At 49.5% G+C, this 16602-nt stretch overlaps 1 protein-coding gene across 2 annotated transcripts in view; it reads left to right on the forward strand.

Annotated features, from left to right (window-relative positions):
* The first annotated feature begins 322 nt into the window (after positions 1-322).
* The window catches only part of CLCN7 (chloride voltage-gated channel 7), a 28322-nt gene continuing 12042 nt past the window's right edge, over positions 323-16602 (forward strand). The window contains exons 1-9 of one of the 2 annotated variants that reach the window (XM_036408879.2): positions 323-528; positions 9707-9778; positions 13394-13465; positions 13607-13672; positions 14076-14208; positions 14503-14612; positions 15321-15401; positions 16043-16105; positions 16196-16279. In XM_036408879.2, coding sequence (XP_036264772.1) covers positions 376-528; positions 9707-9778; positions 13394-13465; positions 13607-13672; positions 14076-14208; positions 14503-14612; positions 15321-15401; positions 16043-16105; positions 16196-16279 — 834 coding nt within the window. In that variant the 5' untranslated portion in view covers positions 323-375. The remainder of the gene's footprint in view (positions 529-9706; positions 9779-13393; positions 13466-13606; positions 13673-14075; positions 14209-14502; positions 14613-15320; positions 15402-16042; positions 16106-16195; positions 16280-16602) is intronic. The other variant, XM_036408880.2, reaches the window with a different exon arrangement.

Below are 16602 nucleotides of genomic sequence, written 5' to 3' on the forward strand. Positions count from 1 at the left end.
GTGGCAAATGGCGATGTTTCTAATTCCATCCTTCCTTCCACACTTACTATTTGGCGGTACATACTACAAAGGAGAGAGAGACCCTTATCTTCCCCCCCCCCCCCGCCCCCCTCCTGTTTTGGGTTCTCTTTCCCTTCGCTAAGTGCTGACTGGGTCTGACAGACTGGAGCTGCTAGAGGGGACTTCTGCTTCTAAACCTCGAATGCTGCAGAGCCGGGCTCCTGGACCACAACTCCCAGAAGGCCCAGCGCGGCTGCCCTCCCCGCCCCCGTCCGCGGTCACGTGGACGCCACCAAAGTCAGGCGGCCGCTCTCCGGGGGTCACGTGGTGTCGGCGCGGGTCACGAGAACAAACACGGGGCCGGCGCGGCGGGCCATGGCCAACGTCTCCAAGAAGGTGTCTTGGTCCGGCCGCGACCGGGATGACGACGAGGCGGCGCCGCTGCTGCGGAGGGCGGCACGGCCCGAGGCGCCGGCCGGCGAGGGCTCGCCGCTGCTGAACGGGGCAGGGCCCGCGGCCGCCCGCCAGGTGAGGAACCCCCGGTAGACTGAGGCCTCGCGCCCGGCCGGCAGAGACTTCCACACCTCCGGGCCCGCGCCGGCCGGGCGGGGCGGCCTCCTGCTGATCTGGACCAGCCCTGCGTCCGCGCCTCAATCTTCTCTCCCGCGGGAGCCGGTCCGGGAGCCGGTCCAGCCGTGGCGGCGCACACGCTGCAGCATGGCCGTGGGCCGCAGCGAGTCTCGGGGGGCTGGGCTCTGACGGTCCTTCGATGGAGGCGCTCTGCTGGGCCGGGGGTGGCGTGGGCTGCGCAGTGCGCCGTCCCAGCTGAGCCTTGCAGGGACTCGGTGAGTCAGGATTCGGTAGTTCATCCCCATTGTAAAGACAAGGAAGCTGAGCCGCCAACGGGTTCGGGAACGCAGCCCAGGGTCTCCCTTGGCAAATGGCGAAGCTGGCATCATCGTAACCTAGGTCCTGAGTTCCAGAGTCTTGGGAGTAAGTTCTGGGCCAACTGCCCAGCAGGGACCCAGGATCAGGTGGAATTCGCCATTACACTCGGGTGTTTTATGGGCGAGGTGAGCAGGTTAGCACGCTTGCCGTCATGTCCTTGACAGCACGAAGCTAATATATTTCCTGGCAGTTGACTCCAAAATGGCTTTAAAGGGCAGGCAAATGGAATTCTGCTCAGGTGAATCCGGCCCTGCAGTATTTTTTTTTTGTTTTTTAGAATTGTCATAGACGCATGAGCAACTAGTTTGACAGTTCCCAGAGTTTAACAGTTTAGGTTGCAGAGTTTTCTTTTTCAATGAGATTAACTGAGGAACTCCGCCCCTCTTCTCTTCAGGGATCAGTACAGACTTCCGGGCGATCTTAGGAATGATAGGTACCTGCAGTACGTTTCCCTTAGCAATTCATTGCAGCCAGACACACTAAGCAACAAGTCAGGGTGGTTGAAATGTGTCCAACATGTCAGTGATGCAATTTGTGTCTTTAAATGTTTTTTCTTTTTACAATAGTTAATGAACTATCTTTGTTGGTTGGTCTGATTTTGTTTTGTGCTTATTCTTTACTTTTTCTCTTCCTGTTCGAGATCTGTCCTTCAAGTAATTGTATAGTGTTTAAGGACTAGGAGAGACAGGGGGCTGTTTGTCCAGAACTTATGGTTAGGTTTCCCCAGCCCCTTAGAAATTCATTGGACAATGAAGGTCAGAGCCGGCCCTTTGCTCAGCTTCATTTGAGAGAAACCTGCTCAGATGTTTTCTGTGTCAGGCCTAAAGTAGAAAATTTGCAGTGGTGGGGATGTGGGTGCTTTGTTATTTTCTTGGGACATTTCTGGGTTTTTTTCCTCTTTTAAAAGAAAGTTACTTGACCCGAACCGGTTTGGCTCAGTGGATAGAGCGTTGACCTGCGAACTCAAGGGTCCCAGGTTCGATGCTGGTTAAGGGCATGTACCTTGGTTGCGGGCACATACCCAGTGGGGAGTGTGCAGGAGACAGCTGATCAATGTTTCTCATCCATGTTTCTAACTCTCTCTCTCCCTTCTGCTCTGTAAAAAAAAAAAAAAATCAATAAAATATAATTTAAAAAATAATAAAAATGAAAGAAAGTTACTTGGCCTTGGCTGCTGTGGCTCAGTTGGTTGGAGTGTCATCCAGTGAAACAAAAGATGGCAGGTTCAATCCCTGGTCAAGGCGTGTGCCAGAGGCAACTGATTAATGTTTCTCTCTCACATTGGTGTTTCTCTCTCACATTGGTGTCTCTCTCTACCCCCCCCTTCCTTTCTCTCTAAAATCAGTAAAAACACATCCTCAGATAAGAATTTTAAAAAGCACCACAAATAGCATAAAGTTATCTGAAGTCTACAAACAGAAGTATAAAACTGGCTTTAAGGGTTGGCAGGTAAAGGGACTGGAAACTTTGAGGTTGGATTTGGGTTTATCTCGGGATTGAACAAATACGTTGGGGTTTCCCACTTCTCTTTGCAACTAGATACATGAGTTGGCTTTTTTGGAAGGAGCCTGTTGATCTCCTCCCTTAAAAAGCATTCCCTTACATCTGTGCAAGCTTTTTTGTCTGTTTGCATTTATAAGAATAGATGAGCTGCTCTTAAACAAATTTTAAATAATTTATTGTGCACCTACTTTGTCCTGGCTGCATGCAGTTTGCCTGGGACACAGAGGTACACAAAGCAGCTTCCTACTAGCTCCAGACTCATGGAGAAACAGGCCAGTGCTCCGTGAGGACTGTGTAAGGGGCCCCAAGGGCAGGAGAGGTCATACTTGGGTGCATTTTTAAAGAGTGCAAAAGCCTCGGGTGAACAGCCAGATGGGAAACAATAAGGGAATGAATGTGTGTTTGCAACCCTGCGAGAGTTTGGACAGTAAATCGCAGTGGAGAGTGGAAAGAGAAGTCAGCTCAGACCTGCAGGGACAGCTGCTTTATCCCCACCACCACAAATTTGCTCTTTTAGGCCAAACACAGAAAGCATTCTTTATTTAAAGAATCTTTAGCCCACCTTGTATGAGCAAGTGCAAAGGGGGGACTAGAGGCATTTGTATAAGGAGCACTCCTTGGGCCAGGTGTTCCAGCCACTGCATCTGCAAAGAAGTTATAGATGTGCAGCACTGAGCACAGTGCTTGTCATAAGACAGAAAACATTAGTCACTCTGGGCTGCATTGAAAACAGCTGCACAGCCCTGGCTGGGTGGCTCAGTTGGAACATCATCCCGTACACCAAAAAGGTTGCAGGTTTAATTCCTAATCAAGATACACACTTAGGTTGTGGGTTCGATCCCTAGTTAGGGTGGATACAGGGGGCAACTGATCAGTATTTTTCTCTCATGTGGATGTTTCTCTGTTTCTCTCTCTTCCCCTTTTCTAAACAAACCATCAGGTGAGGATTAAAAAAAAACAGACAAAATAGCCAGCTGAACAAAAGTGATTGTCTTTGGGTTGCCATTCATGCGCAACTCCCCTGGCAGCTGTCCCACTGGATGCTGGCTTTCGCGCAGGGAGGGCGTGCTCTGGGCCAGCAGGCTGAGTTCACGGTTAGGCTCGTGCACCCTACCCGGTGCTGCAGCAGAAGGCAGCTTGTAAGCTGCTCAGGCCAGGGCCACCTGAACTAAAACGAAGACCCAGACCAACGGCTGCCCTCTGGGAATGTTCTGGTGACCTGGACGTGAGCACTTGTCCTCATCACCTGGTCCTTAGGGCTTGTATTGCAGGATGTCCAGAGTGACCATGGTGCCATTGCCACCTTAGCACAGGCACAGCCTGCCCCGCTCCTGAAGTAGCGTCTCCGGGCAGAGTGAGATCAAGTGGTGGCCCTGTGCCCAGGTCAAGCTGCTAAGTGCCCAGTGAGGAGGAGCTGGGGAGCAGCCTGAGCTCAGCCTCTTTCTGTCCAGGACCGGGCTGTTCAGAGTTACCTGTAGGTTGCTGTCCCCTTCGTGTGGGATTTTGGTTAGCCAGTGAGTTCCTGCCTGTCTGCTGCTGGGGCACAGAGAGGGTGAGGTCAGCCAGCAAGTCATGGGCATGTGCGTGGGCAATAGGAAGTTTAAGAACTTATGGAAGGAAATCTGAGACAGAAATAGACGCTCTGGGGCGGGGGCGGGGTATTTCCAGTGTTTGTAAGTGCGGGACGTTTCCGGGGACCTTTGCTGTGGGAAGCTGTGCCCGAGAATTCCCAGGGGGCGTTTAGAATCATTCTGGGGATCTTCCCTGGGATCTGGGGTTACCACATGAGACGGTGCTTTGCCTGGTGGCCCAGAGCCACAGACTAAGCATGCCAGGGAGGCGGGGGCTTGCCGGGAAGCTGCAGCCCATCATTTGTCATCCAGCTCCTTGAGTTCTGCTGATCATAAGTGAGCTCCTGTCTTTCTCTAGGGGGTCCCACCACCAGGGATCCCCTCCAGGAGTCCTCTGTCTTACTGTCATCGTCCTATTGTCCTTCCTCTCCATCTGCTGACCCTCAGCCCCATTTTGTAGGGTCCCGGCTGGCCACCCTGCTTCCTCCCCAAGGGCTCCTGTCCAGGACAGTGTGGATGGGACAGCCATGGCCTCAGGAAGCTCACGATCTGGAGAGGCAGACGAGAACACACGGACAGTGCAGAGAGCTAAGGGACAAGGGTGGCCTCAGGCCTAGCCAGATGGCCTGGGGAGGCACCCCGCACCCCCTCCACAGAGTTCCCACCCCAGAGCCCCTCCTCCTGCTTGCTCCTTTTCTTCCTTTAGGTCTCAGCCTCAGTGCCTTCTCCTCAACCACCCATCGAGCTCAAGTCTCATAGTTTACACTTACTTGTTTATGGGAAATGTGTTTTCTCTGACTGAGAGCCCCTAGCTGTAGCGGTCTTAAGCTCAGTGCTGAGCATGGAGCCTGGAGGATGTTAGAATGCAGAGCAGCAGAATAGGACAGCCAACAGCCTTTAAGTTGTTTTTAAATTTTGTTGTAATTGCGGTCAAAACATACAGCAAAGTTTATCATATTAACCATTTTTAAGTGTACAGTTCAATGCTGGTAAGTACATTCACATTGTTGCACAACCATCACCACCTTCGTCCCCAAAACTCTTCATCTTGCAAAACTGAAACTGTGCCCATTAAGCACTAACTTCCCCTTCACCAGCCTCTGGCAGCCACCATTCTATTTTATCTCTATATAAATTTGACTTCCAGGGACCGCAAATGAGGAGAATCACACAGTATTTGTGTTTTTGTGACCAGCTACTTTCTCCTACTATAATGTCATTAAGGTTCATCCATGTTGTAGCATATATTGTAGAAGTTCCTTCCTTTTTAAGGCTGAATAATATTCCATTGTATGTATATCCTACCGCTGGTTTACCCCTTCATCATCAATGGACATTTGGGTTGCTTCCACATTGCAGCCATTATGCATAAAGCTATTATGAGTATGAGTGTCCAAATGCTTCTTTGAGATCCTGCTTTCAATTCTTTTGGATATATATATACAAGGGTGGAATTGCTGCATCTTGTGATAGTCCTATTTTTAACTTTTGAGGAACTTTCATAATGTTTTCCACAGTGCCTGCACCATTTTGCATTCACACCCACACAGTGCACCAGCTTCCAGCTTCTAATCATCCTCGCCAACACTTGTTATTCTGTTTGGGTTTTTATTCTGGCCAGACTCACAGCTGTGAAGTGGTATCATTGTAGTTTTCTTTTTTTAATATATTTTTACTGATTTCAGAGAAGAAGGGAGGAGGAGGAGAGAGAGAAAGATCAATGAGAGAGAATCATTGATTGTCTGTCTCCTTCATGCCCCCAACTAGGGATCGAGCCCATGATCCTGTCATGTGCACTAACCAGGAAGTCATGGTTCAAACTGTGACCTCTTTGTTCATAGTTCAACATCCAACCACTGAGCCACCCCGGCCAGGCTCATTGCAGTTTTGATTTGCCTTTCCCTAGTGATTAGTGATGCTGAGCATATTTTCATGTATTATATTTATTGGCCATCTGTATGTCTTTGGAGAAATATTTATTCAAGTCCTTTGTTCATTTTTTTAAGCAGATTAGGTGTGTTGTTTTTTTTGTAATTGAGTTGTACAAATCCTTTACTAATATATATTCTGGATATTGACCCTTTATCAAATCTATAATTTGTAAATATTTCCTCCCACTTTATGGGTTTCCTTTTTACTTTGTTAATTGTTTCCTTTGACACACAGTGTTTTTCAGTTGGATGTCCCATTTGTATATAAATTTAAAAATTTTAAAAATAATTATGGACTTAGAGGACATTGAAAGACAGTATAGAGAGGGCCTGCATACCTTCCCCCGTTTCATCCAATGGTTCCATCTTTCATAGTGCGATACAGAAACCCGTGTTGACATCGGCACAGTGCGTGGATGTGGTTCTCTGCTATTAGGTCATGTGTAGATTGTGTGAGCACTCCACTGCAGGCAAGGCACAGCGCATGCCCATTACCATGCAGATCCCTTTGTCCTCCTCTTACAGCCACTCCTCCCCCAACGAGTACTTCTCATCCCCGCAGCCTGGCGTTCTGAGAGTGTCAGGTCAGTGGAACCGCACAGTACGTAAATCTTGCATCAGAGCCTGTCCTGGAAGATTGCAGCCAGGCTTGTGCATGTCAGTAGTTAGAAGATCAGTATTTAATTTAACGTGTGTTTAAGAAAAGAGAAGAAAATAGATGCAACACACAAATAATTGAACTTTGAGTAAATGGCCTTTTTTTACCACAAAAGATAGTTCCTAAAAGATGCCCATAAAGTTCAGAAAAGAAGTGATGAAAACGTGAAGGTGTGGACAAGGGAGAGAGCCCAGCCCGTGGCTCAGCTCCTCCCACTCATCAGCCTTCCTGGGTCCACACAGCTCCCTCAGGGTGCCGTCCCCTGTGCTCATCTGGCATCAAGGCAAGTGCAGAGGACCTTTTGTCATCTGAGTCCTGCCCCTTCTCTCTCTGGGCTGCACGTGAGGTCACAGCCTGGCCCAGGAACGTTTAGATGTGAAAGGAATGGGGATCAACTCTGGGCTGCCTTGGTGTGGTGGGAATGACTGCCCGATGTAATTGAGCTGCTTTTATGATCAGTGACAAATAAGATAAAGGGGCCAGACTGCCTTTCTGTGGGCTCCATCTGTCAGGTTGGATGGCAGTATCGGTTTTCCCATTCTCCTTTCACAGTCCAGCTGATGCCGCCTGGGCATTGCCAGCTGGGCTTGCCCGTCTTTGTGCCCTGTCTGCTTGGCCGGTCTGCATGTGTGGACATGTCCTCAGGAAAGTGTATTTGGTGTTGCTGTGATTGGGCTTGCAGCTTGGGCATGCTTCCTGATGACTGTGTCCTGTCTGGGGTGTGGGGACTGCAGCCAGTGCCCGGCCACCTCCTGGTTCGAGTTCACTCTTAGCTGGGATCCCTTTCTGGGTCAGCACAGCCTTTCTCATAAGATGCAGCCATTTGGAGGCATTGTCAATTGTTTTTAGAAGGATACAGGTCTTTTTCTCATTAATCACCTGTTCTGATGTTTACCATATGTATCTAACATACAGCACCCATTTTTCATCTCCAGTAACAATTTGCTCTAAAAACGGCAAACGGTTTTGACGAGAGAGGAGCAAACTGCAAATTGTGACTCTTTGATTACGGTTGTTGTCGGTCAACTCATGAGGAACCCATTTTCCAAACTTTTGGACTTTGCCAAGTGCACGCAATTGATTGGAAATTGTTTTTTGTGAACAATTTAAAGTTGTCGCAAGCTCTTGTTGGGTAATTTGAGGATTTTGCACCAAAAGAGCTTGAAGAGCTTCTTGATCAAAATTGGACACACGGGCCTCGACCACTCTTGTCATCTAACGAAAAATTTCCCTCGCGAAATTTCTCAAACCAACGCTGGCATTTTCTGGCGCTAACTGCATCTTGACCAAGAGCACTACAGATGTTTTTTGCAGCCTCACTTGCTTTTCTTCCTAATTGGAACTCGTAAAGCATGCATTCCGAATATGCTCTTCATCCGCCATCTTCTTAGCCCTAGTTTTGCAACAAAAACCAAACCAAACACAAGCTTTTCAAGCAAAACTTGTTAATTGCACTTCACACGTTCTGTAGATACCACGTGTTTGAAGGTTATGTCAATACAAGTCAAGGCCAAGCAAGATTTTAAACGAATGTTTAAAAACGACATTAATTATTACTAGACCCGATAGATGCCATCACCCATCAGAAGCTAGAAGAGGCAGAAAGGGGCCTTGGGAGGGAGTGCTGCCTGGTGACACCTTGGCCTCCAGAGTTGGGAAGGAATATATTTCTCCTGATATAAGGCCCCCAATTTGTTGTAATTGTTTACAGTGTTGCCAGGAGATTCAGACAACTTCCAGTCAGCTGATGTCCTCTGAGCTCCCTCGTGCCCTCATTTTTCCTGTCCCCCAAAAGTAGCCACTGAGGCAGCACAGGTTGTTTCCACCTGACGTAAACTTCCTATACTGGAGTCACAGTGCACTCTTTGGCTGAATACCCCTCTGAGGTCCGTTGAGTGTACAGCAGACTTTGTTCCTATGTTTTCATTGATTTCAGAGAGGAGGAGGAGAGAGACATAGAAACATCTATATATAAAAGGCTGATATGCAAAGTGTCCCCATGGGAGTTCAACCAGGAGACTGGGAGTTCTATGGCTCACTGTGACATGCACTGATCACCAGTTCGTGACCTGGAACAAAGGAATGCCCCAGCCGGCAGCCGGCAGCCTGCAGCTGGAGAAGGGAGGCCCAATCACTGGCCAGTCCTAGGGACCCTACCATGCACAGATTTCATGCACTAGGCCTCTAGTCAATGATGAGAGAGAATCATTGATCAGCTGTTTCCTGCTGGGGATTGAGGCATGTGCCCTGACCAGAAATTGAACTGTGGCTTCCTGGCTCATAGGTCAGTGCTCAACCATTGAGCCACGCAGCCTGGGCTGGCTGCTTGTTTTTCCACTGCATGTGTAGCTACCAGATAAAATGTAGGGCACCTAACTGCATTTGCATTGCAGAGAAACAAAGAACCATCTTTGAGATCAAGTATGTAATATTTGAAACATACTTAGCTAACCCATGGTTTATTGCTTCTCTGAAATGAAAAGGTAACTGATGAATGTATTTTGTTTCCTCATCCAGGCCTCTGCCATGCCCCAGCAGTGGGCCTAAGAGAAGTCACACTCCTGGTTTTCTGTGCTTTGTGGTTGACTTGCCCCCTGGGTCCCAGCATGTGGCCTCACTTCAAAGTGGGAGGGTTCTGGGGTTTGAGGGTATTCCTGCCCCAGGAGAGGAGGGCCTCAGATCACATGTCTGGAGAGCTGGCCTGCAGGCCTGTAGCAGACCACTGTCTCATGATGGGGGAACACATGGAGAATGGGTTTGTGTTGTCCAGGGAAGGGGGCCAGGGAGGGCAGCAGCAAGCTTGCCTGCAGCCCTGGGTTCTGGTGTCTAGTAGGTGTCTAATCTCCGAAACCCATTAAAACAAGGAAGGGCAGGGTCTGCTGTGGGGAAGGCCTGGGCTGGACACATTGACAGGCTGTGGGTGGTGGAGACAGGCACGGGTCCAGCACTGGCCCTGCTGTCGTTCCACACAGCAAGAGTGGGTCTCTGCTCCGCTGGCAGGGCCAGGTGAGGCTAGGTTCTCCTGGCGGGATGGTGATGCTTATTGTAGCTTGGGCCTGTGGCTGAGTGCCCTGACATTTCATTTCTTCTTCCAGTCACCCCATTCGGCATCTTTCCAGATCGGACAGATGAGCAACGTGGAGCCGGACGATGAGCTTCTGAACCCAGTGAGTGGGAATCATTCCTGTTTATACCCAGGAGGCCTGCTTGGTGGCATTGCAACCTAGTCTGAAGGCAGACAGTAAATGAGAAACTGGAGGATGGCGGGTTTTTCTGGGAGACACGTGCACAAATCTGTGCAGACCGGGCAGTTTTGTGTATGGCTCAGTGACAGACATGGGCAATTCTGTGCAGAGCTCTGGGACAGATATGGACAGAGCCATATAGAACTCAGAGACAGAAATGGGCCGAGCAGAGCTCAGAGACAATGAGGAGCAAACATTGGGGCCCCACAGAGCTTAGGCAACCAGGGAAGGCTATTCTGAGGGGCCATGTTCCCCAAGGCCAAGCCAGATAGGGGAAGTGTGTGACCGGTGTTGAATGCTGATTGAGCATGCTCTGTGTAGGCAGAGGAAGCAGGCCAGGGCGGGTGCTGTGGGTGGAAGAAGGATGCCAGGCTGGAGGAGGGCCCTTGGGGCAGGACGGGCCTCTCAGGGTGGATGTCCCTGGGCAGTGGTGATGTCCTCTTCTGCCCCTGTGTCAGGCTTGGATTGTCCAACAGCTCCAGGGGGACATGTCCTGAAAATGTCCACCCAGACTTGCATTTGACTTCCTCCTCAGGTGCGTGGTCCTGATTTTCATTTCCCTGGTGGCCAGTGATGCTGAGCATTTTTCATGTGTTGATGGCTGTTTGTGTGTCTTCTTTGGAGAAATGTCCATTTAGATCCTATGCCCATTTGTAATCAAGTTATTTCTGTTTTAATAATTGAGCTGTAGGAGTTCTTTATATAGTCTAGACACAAATTGCTCATCAGATGCATGATTCTGAGAAACTTTTTCCTGTTTTGTGGATGTCATCTCACTTTCTGACCGTGCCCTGTGGAGCACAAAACCCTTTAATTTTGATGAATTCTGGTTTATCTATTTTCTTGTGTTTTGCTTTTGTTGTCACATCTAAAAAACCATTGCCTACTCCAAGGTCATAAAGATTCACTGCTGTGTTTTCTTCTACGAGTTCGGTAGTTTTAGGTCTTGATTGTTTTTCACTAATTTTGTGTATGGTGTAAGGTACAGACTCAGGTTCATAGTTTTGCATTTGGATGCCCAGTTTTCCCAGCACCATTTCATGAAGTGACTATACTTTCCCTTTTGAATTGTCTTGGCATCCTTGCAGAAAATCAATTGGCCATAAATGTGAGGTTTATTTCTGGCTCTCGATTGTCTGCCGTTAATCTCAGTCTGTTCTTGAGCCAGCCCCACCACTGTCATGACCACTGTAGCTTTATAGTCAGTTTTGAAGTCAGGAAGTTTGAGTCCTCCAACTTTGCTTTTTTTCAAGATTGTTCTGGGTCTGAAACATCCCTTGCATTTCCATATTGATTTTAGGATCAGCTTGTCAATTTCTTGAATGCTTCCAGCTGGAATTTAGACAGGGATTGTGTTGGAATTGAATATTAAGTCTACTGATGAACACAGGATGTTTTTCCATTTATTTAGATCTCCACTTCCTTACTTTCAACAATGTTTTATAGTTTTCATCATACAGTTGTTTTTCAACTTTTGTTAAATGTATTTTAGGAATAAATTTTATTTTATACATTTTATTTTTCATGCTGTTGTAAATAGAGTTGTTTCATATATATATATATATATATATATATATATATATATATATATAATATTACTGATTTCAGAGAGGAAGGGAGAGAGAAACGTTAATGATGAGAAAGAATTATTGGTTGGCTGTCTTCTGCATGCCACCTACTGGGGATTGAGCCCTCAAGCCGGGCAGGTGCCTTGACTGGAAATCGAACTGTGACCACTGAGCCACACTGGCTGGGCTAGAGTTGTTTTCTTAATTGCATTTCAGAATTGCATTTCAGATGGTTCATTGCCAATGCATGGAAATAAATCTGATGTTTACTATATACTGATCTTGTATCCTTCAGTCTTACTGAATGCATTCTAACAGTTTTTTAGTATATTCTGGTGGATTTTCTACATATAAGATCATGTCATCTGCAAGTAGAGTTTCATTTATTCCTTTACAATCTGGATGCTTTTTATGGTATTTCATTCTGTTGCCTAATTGCCCTGGTAGAACTTCCAGGAAAATGCTGAATAGCAGTGGCAAGAGCAAGCCTCTTTGTCTTGTTCCTGAGCTTAGGGGAAAGCATAGTCTTTCACCATTGAGTGTGATGTTACCTGTGGGTTTTTGCCAAATTCCTTTATCAGGATGAGGAAATTCCCTCTATTCCTAGTTGTTGAGTGTTTTAATCATGAAGAGGGGTTGATTATTTTTGTTGTTGTTAGCCTCACCTGAGGATATTTTTTCCATTGCTTTTCAGAGAGAGTGGAAGGGAGGGATGGGCGGGGAGAAACGTTGATGTGAGAGAGACACATCAACTAGTTGCCTCCTGCATGCACCCAGTCGGGGGTGGGAGTGAACCCACAACCCTTTGTTGACAGGGTGATGGTCTAACCACTGTGCACATCAGCCAAGGCAAGAGGGGTTGAATTTTGTCAGATGCTTTTTCTGTGTCTATTGAGGTCACATGTATTTTCTGTCTTTTACTCTATTAAAGTGGCATTACACTTGTTTCACTCATAAAACTTCTGATAACAAATATGTGGTGGGTTTTCCTCACACCAGCTAATTCTGTTTCTCCAGATACCACCTGGTTGTCCTATGAGTCAGTTCATTCTGACACTAACTGCATGATGTTGGCACAGACCCCACAGTAAGGACTCAGTCCTACAAGACTGCCCCCACTTCAGTCTTCAGTCACAAGTCCAGGTTGTCATTTGTGCTGGTGAATGACCAGCTATAAATCACAGTGCCCCTGACCCCTTCCTTATGTCCATAATTGGCTAAAGGGCTCACAGAACTTAGGGAAACATTTTGCTTATGTTTACTGAATTATGATAGAGTCTACACTCAGGGACAGCAGGCAGTAGATGCACAGGGAAGGGTTCGGAGCTTCCATGCCTCTTCCAGGAGCTCCTCACATGTTCGCCAACCCAGAAGTTCCCCAAACCCCTTCATTTAGGGTTTGAATGGAGGTTCCACTACAAAGGCTGATTGATTAAGGCATTGATCGTTGGTGATTAGCTCAATCTCCAGCCCCTCTCCCTCTACTGATGTTGAGACTGAGAGATCCTGTCCTCTAATAACGCCTTGATCTCTCTGGCAATTAGGCCCATCCTGAAGCCCAGGAACCCCTATGATCCCTCCACCTCATTAGCTCACATAAGACACTACCCAGAGATGCCCAGGATTTTAGGAGCCAGGTGCTAGGAACTGGTACAAAGACCAATAATACATTCTCCAATGTACCACAGATGTTGCAGTAATTGATTTTCAGATGTTAAACTACCCTTGCATTCCTGGTGTGTTGTAGGATCTAACCCACTGGCATCTTGTTGAGGATTTTGTGTCTGTGTTCACAAAGGGTGTGCATTTGTAGTGAGTTTCCTTTCTTGTGGCATCCATGTTTAGCTTTGGGGTCAGGAGAGTACTACCTCATGAGATGAGTAGACACATGCTCTGTCCTCTCCTCATCTGCGCTTTGTTCTTCAACATGCTGGGTTGTCAGTGTGTGGCTCTGCCTCTTCCTTTGCAGGAGATGGATCCCCCTCACCCTTTCCCCAAGGAGATCCCGCACAACGAGAAGCTCCTGTCCCTCAAGTATGAGGTGGGCCTCCTCCCTGGTGCCCCTACCCCACACCGCCCCGGGCACTTGATCCCCTCTCCAGCCTCCCCTCCACCCCTGCCCGACGTGAACCCGGGACACCGGGGTCAATCATTGTGTTGTCTGTGTAACCCTGGTCTGCAGAGCTTGGACTACGACAACAGTGAGAACCAACTGTTCCTGGAGGAGGAGAGGCGCATCAACCACATGGTGAGTCTGGGGCCGGGCAGCCTGGACCCCGCCCTGGTGACCTGCAGGCTGGGCTGGTGCTGCTCTCCCACCTCCATCTCCCTGTCCTCAGTCCTTGTGCCACAGGTTCTGGTTTGTGTCTGGAGCAAGAGACACCCACCCAACACCTGATCCGGAAAAAGGAGTGTGTGTGTCATTTCAAAAACAATAAAGAAGGCTGTTCTTAGATGTCAGCTGCAGTGGCCGTGATGTCAACAACTGATTATGGCTTGGTTGGGAAGATCCCCCCCAATGCTCCATCGTCTCTCAGACATTGACCAGAGGCTGACTTGGGGAATTCCAGGGCCAGTCATGTTGTCGCTAGAGCAGTCTGTACCTGATGTCTTGCCACTGCTCTCGCCTCTGACTAGTGCCTCCCCCTCAGGCCTTCCGGACAGTGGAGATCAAGCGCTGGGTCATTTGTGCCATGATAGGGATCCTCACGGGGCTCGTGGCCTGCTTCATCGACATCATGGTGGAGAACTTGGCCGGCCTGAAATACAAGGTGGTCAAGGACAGTATCCTTTTCGGAAGGGACCCAGCACAGACGGGGTGGAGCTTGGAGCAGAGCGTAGGGCCCCATGAGTGACTGCATCCCAGAGCGGGCCCATCAGGAGATAGCGCTGGCCTGGGTGTTTGCCCTCCACTGGGCGAGTTGGGACGGCAGTGGAATGTCTCTGAGATGAGCAGTTACTGCGTCGCCCCCTCCCCGCCTCTCACCCCCCTCTGTGTACTTGGAGGTCATGCTCGGGGGGTGAGGCATGCTGGGGACGTACTCAAATGGAGCTGATACTCGTCCTTGATGAGCCCAGATATCGACAAGTTCACGGAGAAAGGGGGGCTGTCCTTCTCGCTCCTGCTGTGGGCCACGTTGAATTCTGCGTTCGTGCTGGTCGGCTCCATGATTGTTGCCTTCATAGAGGTACGGCCACCAGGGAGCCCTGGATGGTGGGAACTTCTCCAGCTCACCTACTGCAGCTTCTGCCAGTGAGGGCCCGTGGTCACACTAGTGCAGAGGTTAAATGGTTCAGTAAGAACACCCCCCTTCCCTGGTGGTGTGCCCCACGCCCACCCCACACGGCAAAGACCACGGGGGAACGCACAGCTCACTTCTAGGAGGTCCCAGCGGTCCAAATGGGGGGGACCACCCACCTGAGGGGATCAGACTCCCCTAGGGTGTCCCTTCATTCCAAGACTTCTCCCAGAAGCCCTTCGCATGGCCTGCCTCTTTGTTCTTCCCTTATGGTAGGAAGAGGGGGAAGCACCCCGAAGCTTCCGTCTGGTGTGCAGTGCGGTGCCCCCTCCCAAGGGAGACCGAGGAACTCTGGTTCCTCTCAGCTAGTGCGTGATATGTGCCTCCAGTCTGTCCTGGAGCGTCCCCACTCTGCCCCTGTGGGGGCCCGGCACCTCCTTCCATTTCCACACCCAGCCCCTCCCACATCTCACAGCACTTGCACCCTCGGTGGTCATTCTGCATCTGGGGAGCCCCTTCGCAGGCATCTGCCCGATCCAGTCCCATGTCATCCCCTCCCCATCCAGAGCACCACGAGGCTGAGTCTCCCTGGGCCTCCTAATCTCCATCCATTCATTCAGCTTGGCCGGCTCCATGTTCTCTTCTCTCTCCTTCCAGCCGGTTGCTGCTGGCAGTGGGATCCCCCAGATCAAGTGCTTCCTCAACGGGGTGAAGATCCCCCACGTGGTCCGGCTCAAGGTGAGGAGGTGAACTCCGGGCTGCGAGCATGGGGGTTCTTTGCTGGGTTAGAAACCTTCTGTTTGTCCGCCTGCACCTCCCAGATTCACCCAGACCGTGGTGTGTGCTGCTCACGAGCGTGTGCATGGATGTGCTGGGTTTTGTATACATTTTCTTTGGAAAGGGGTGGAAACTTTCTCTGCCCAGTTTATGTAACAGAGAAAGGCGTCAGTGGTGTGCGTGCTGTGACTGCCACTGTGGCGTGTTTGTCAGTTCCTCACAGGGGTTCGCACCTGTGCTGGAGTGGGAGCCTTGCTGTGAGCTCTCTCCATTTCTCAAAGTTTTCCTTAACACTCATGCTTCATGTTCTTGATGACACACTCATTCCGAGGGGTTGGCAAGTCAGGCTTCCTCCCATGGCCATTTCCGGTGCTTTGGTCTGTGAGCCTTAGCCAATGCGTTTCCCATATGGGGAGCACATGCTTCTGGGGCCTGGACACACCGGGGAGCAGAGTGACCTCAAGGGGGAGGAGGCTGTGCTGGCCCCTCCGAGTGCCCTCTGTTGCTCACGGGTGCTGGTTATGTGATGAGTCTTGCTTTGTGTGCAGTGCCGTGGTGCCATCTGTAATCAGGGACTTGACGCTCTTTCCTTTGTGTTCCAGACCCTGGTGATTAAAGTATCTGGTGTGATCCTGTCCGTGGTGGGAGGATTGGCGGTGGGAAAGGTAATGCACCGAGGAGCGCTGCTTGGGCTGAGTCCTCTGCCCTCCATGCTCTCTCTGAACTGGCCTGATGGGCTGTTCTGCGCTTTCCAGGAGGGGCCCATGATTCACTCGGGCTCCGTGATTGCTGCTGGCATTTCCCAGGGCAGGTCAACGTCACTGAAGCGAGACTTCAAGGTGAGTCCTCCCCGATGCAGGTGTCGACAGTGAGGGTGACCATGAATGTCCTTTGGAAAGTGGGGTCCTTCCTGCTCTGTTCCAAGACCACCCTGGCATCGCATCTGAGGGTCTCCACGGTGGTCTGCTCAGAGCCTGTTCTCAGGGCTTTGGTGGGTGTGCTTTTTTCTTTTCTTTTTTTCTTTTTTAGGAAATGGCCTCAAAGGCCTGTGTGACCTCGAAAGAGGTCAGGAGTGACATGCTTACAGACTGAAGATGCTTCATTTTTAAGATATACTTCAGAATAATTTTGTCATGTTTCTCCAGAAAGCCACCAGATTTTT

This window comes from Pipistrellus kuhlii, unplaced genomic scaffold (assembly GCF_014108245.1).
Source record: "Pipistrellus kuhlii isolate mPipKuh1 unplaced genomic scaffold, mPipKuh1.p scaffold_m20_p_4, whole genome shotgun sequence".
Classification (NCBI taxonomy): Eukaryota; Metazoa; Chordata; class Mammalia; order Chiroptera; family Vespertilionidae; genus Pipistrellus; species Pipistrellus kuhlii.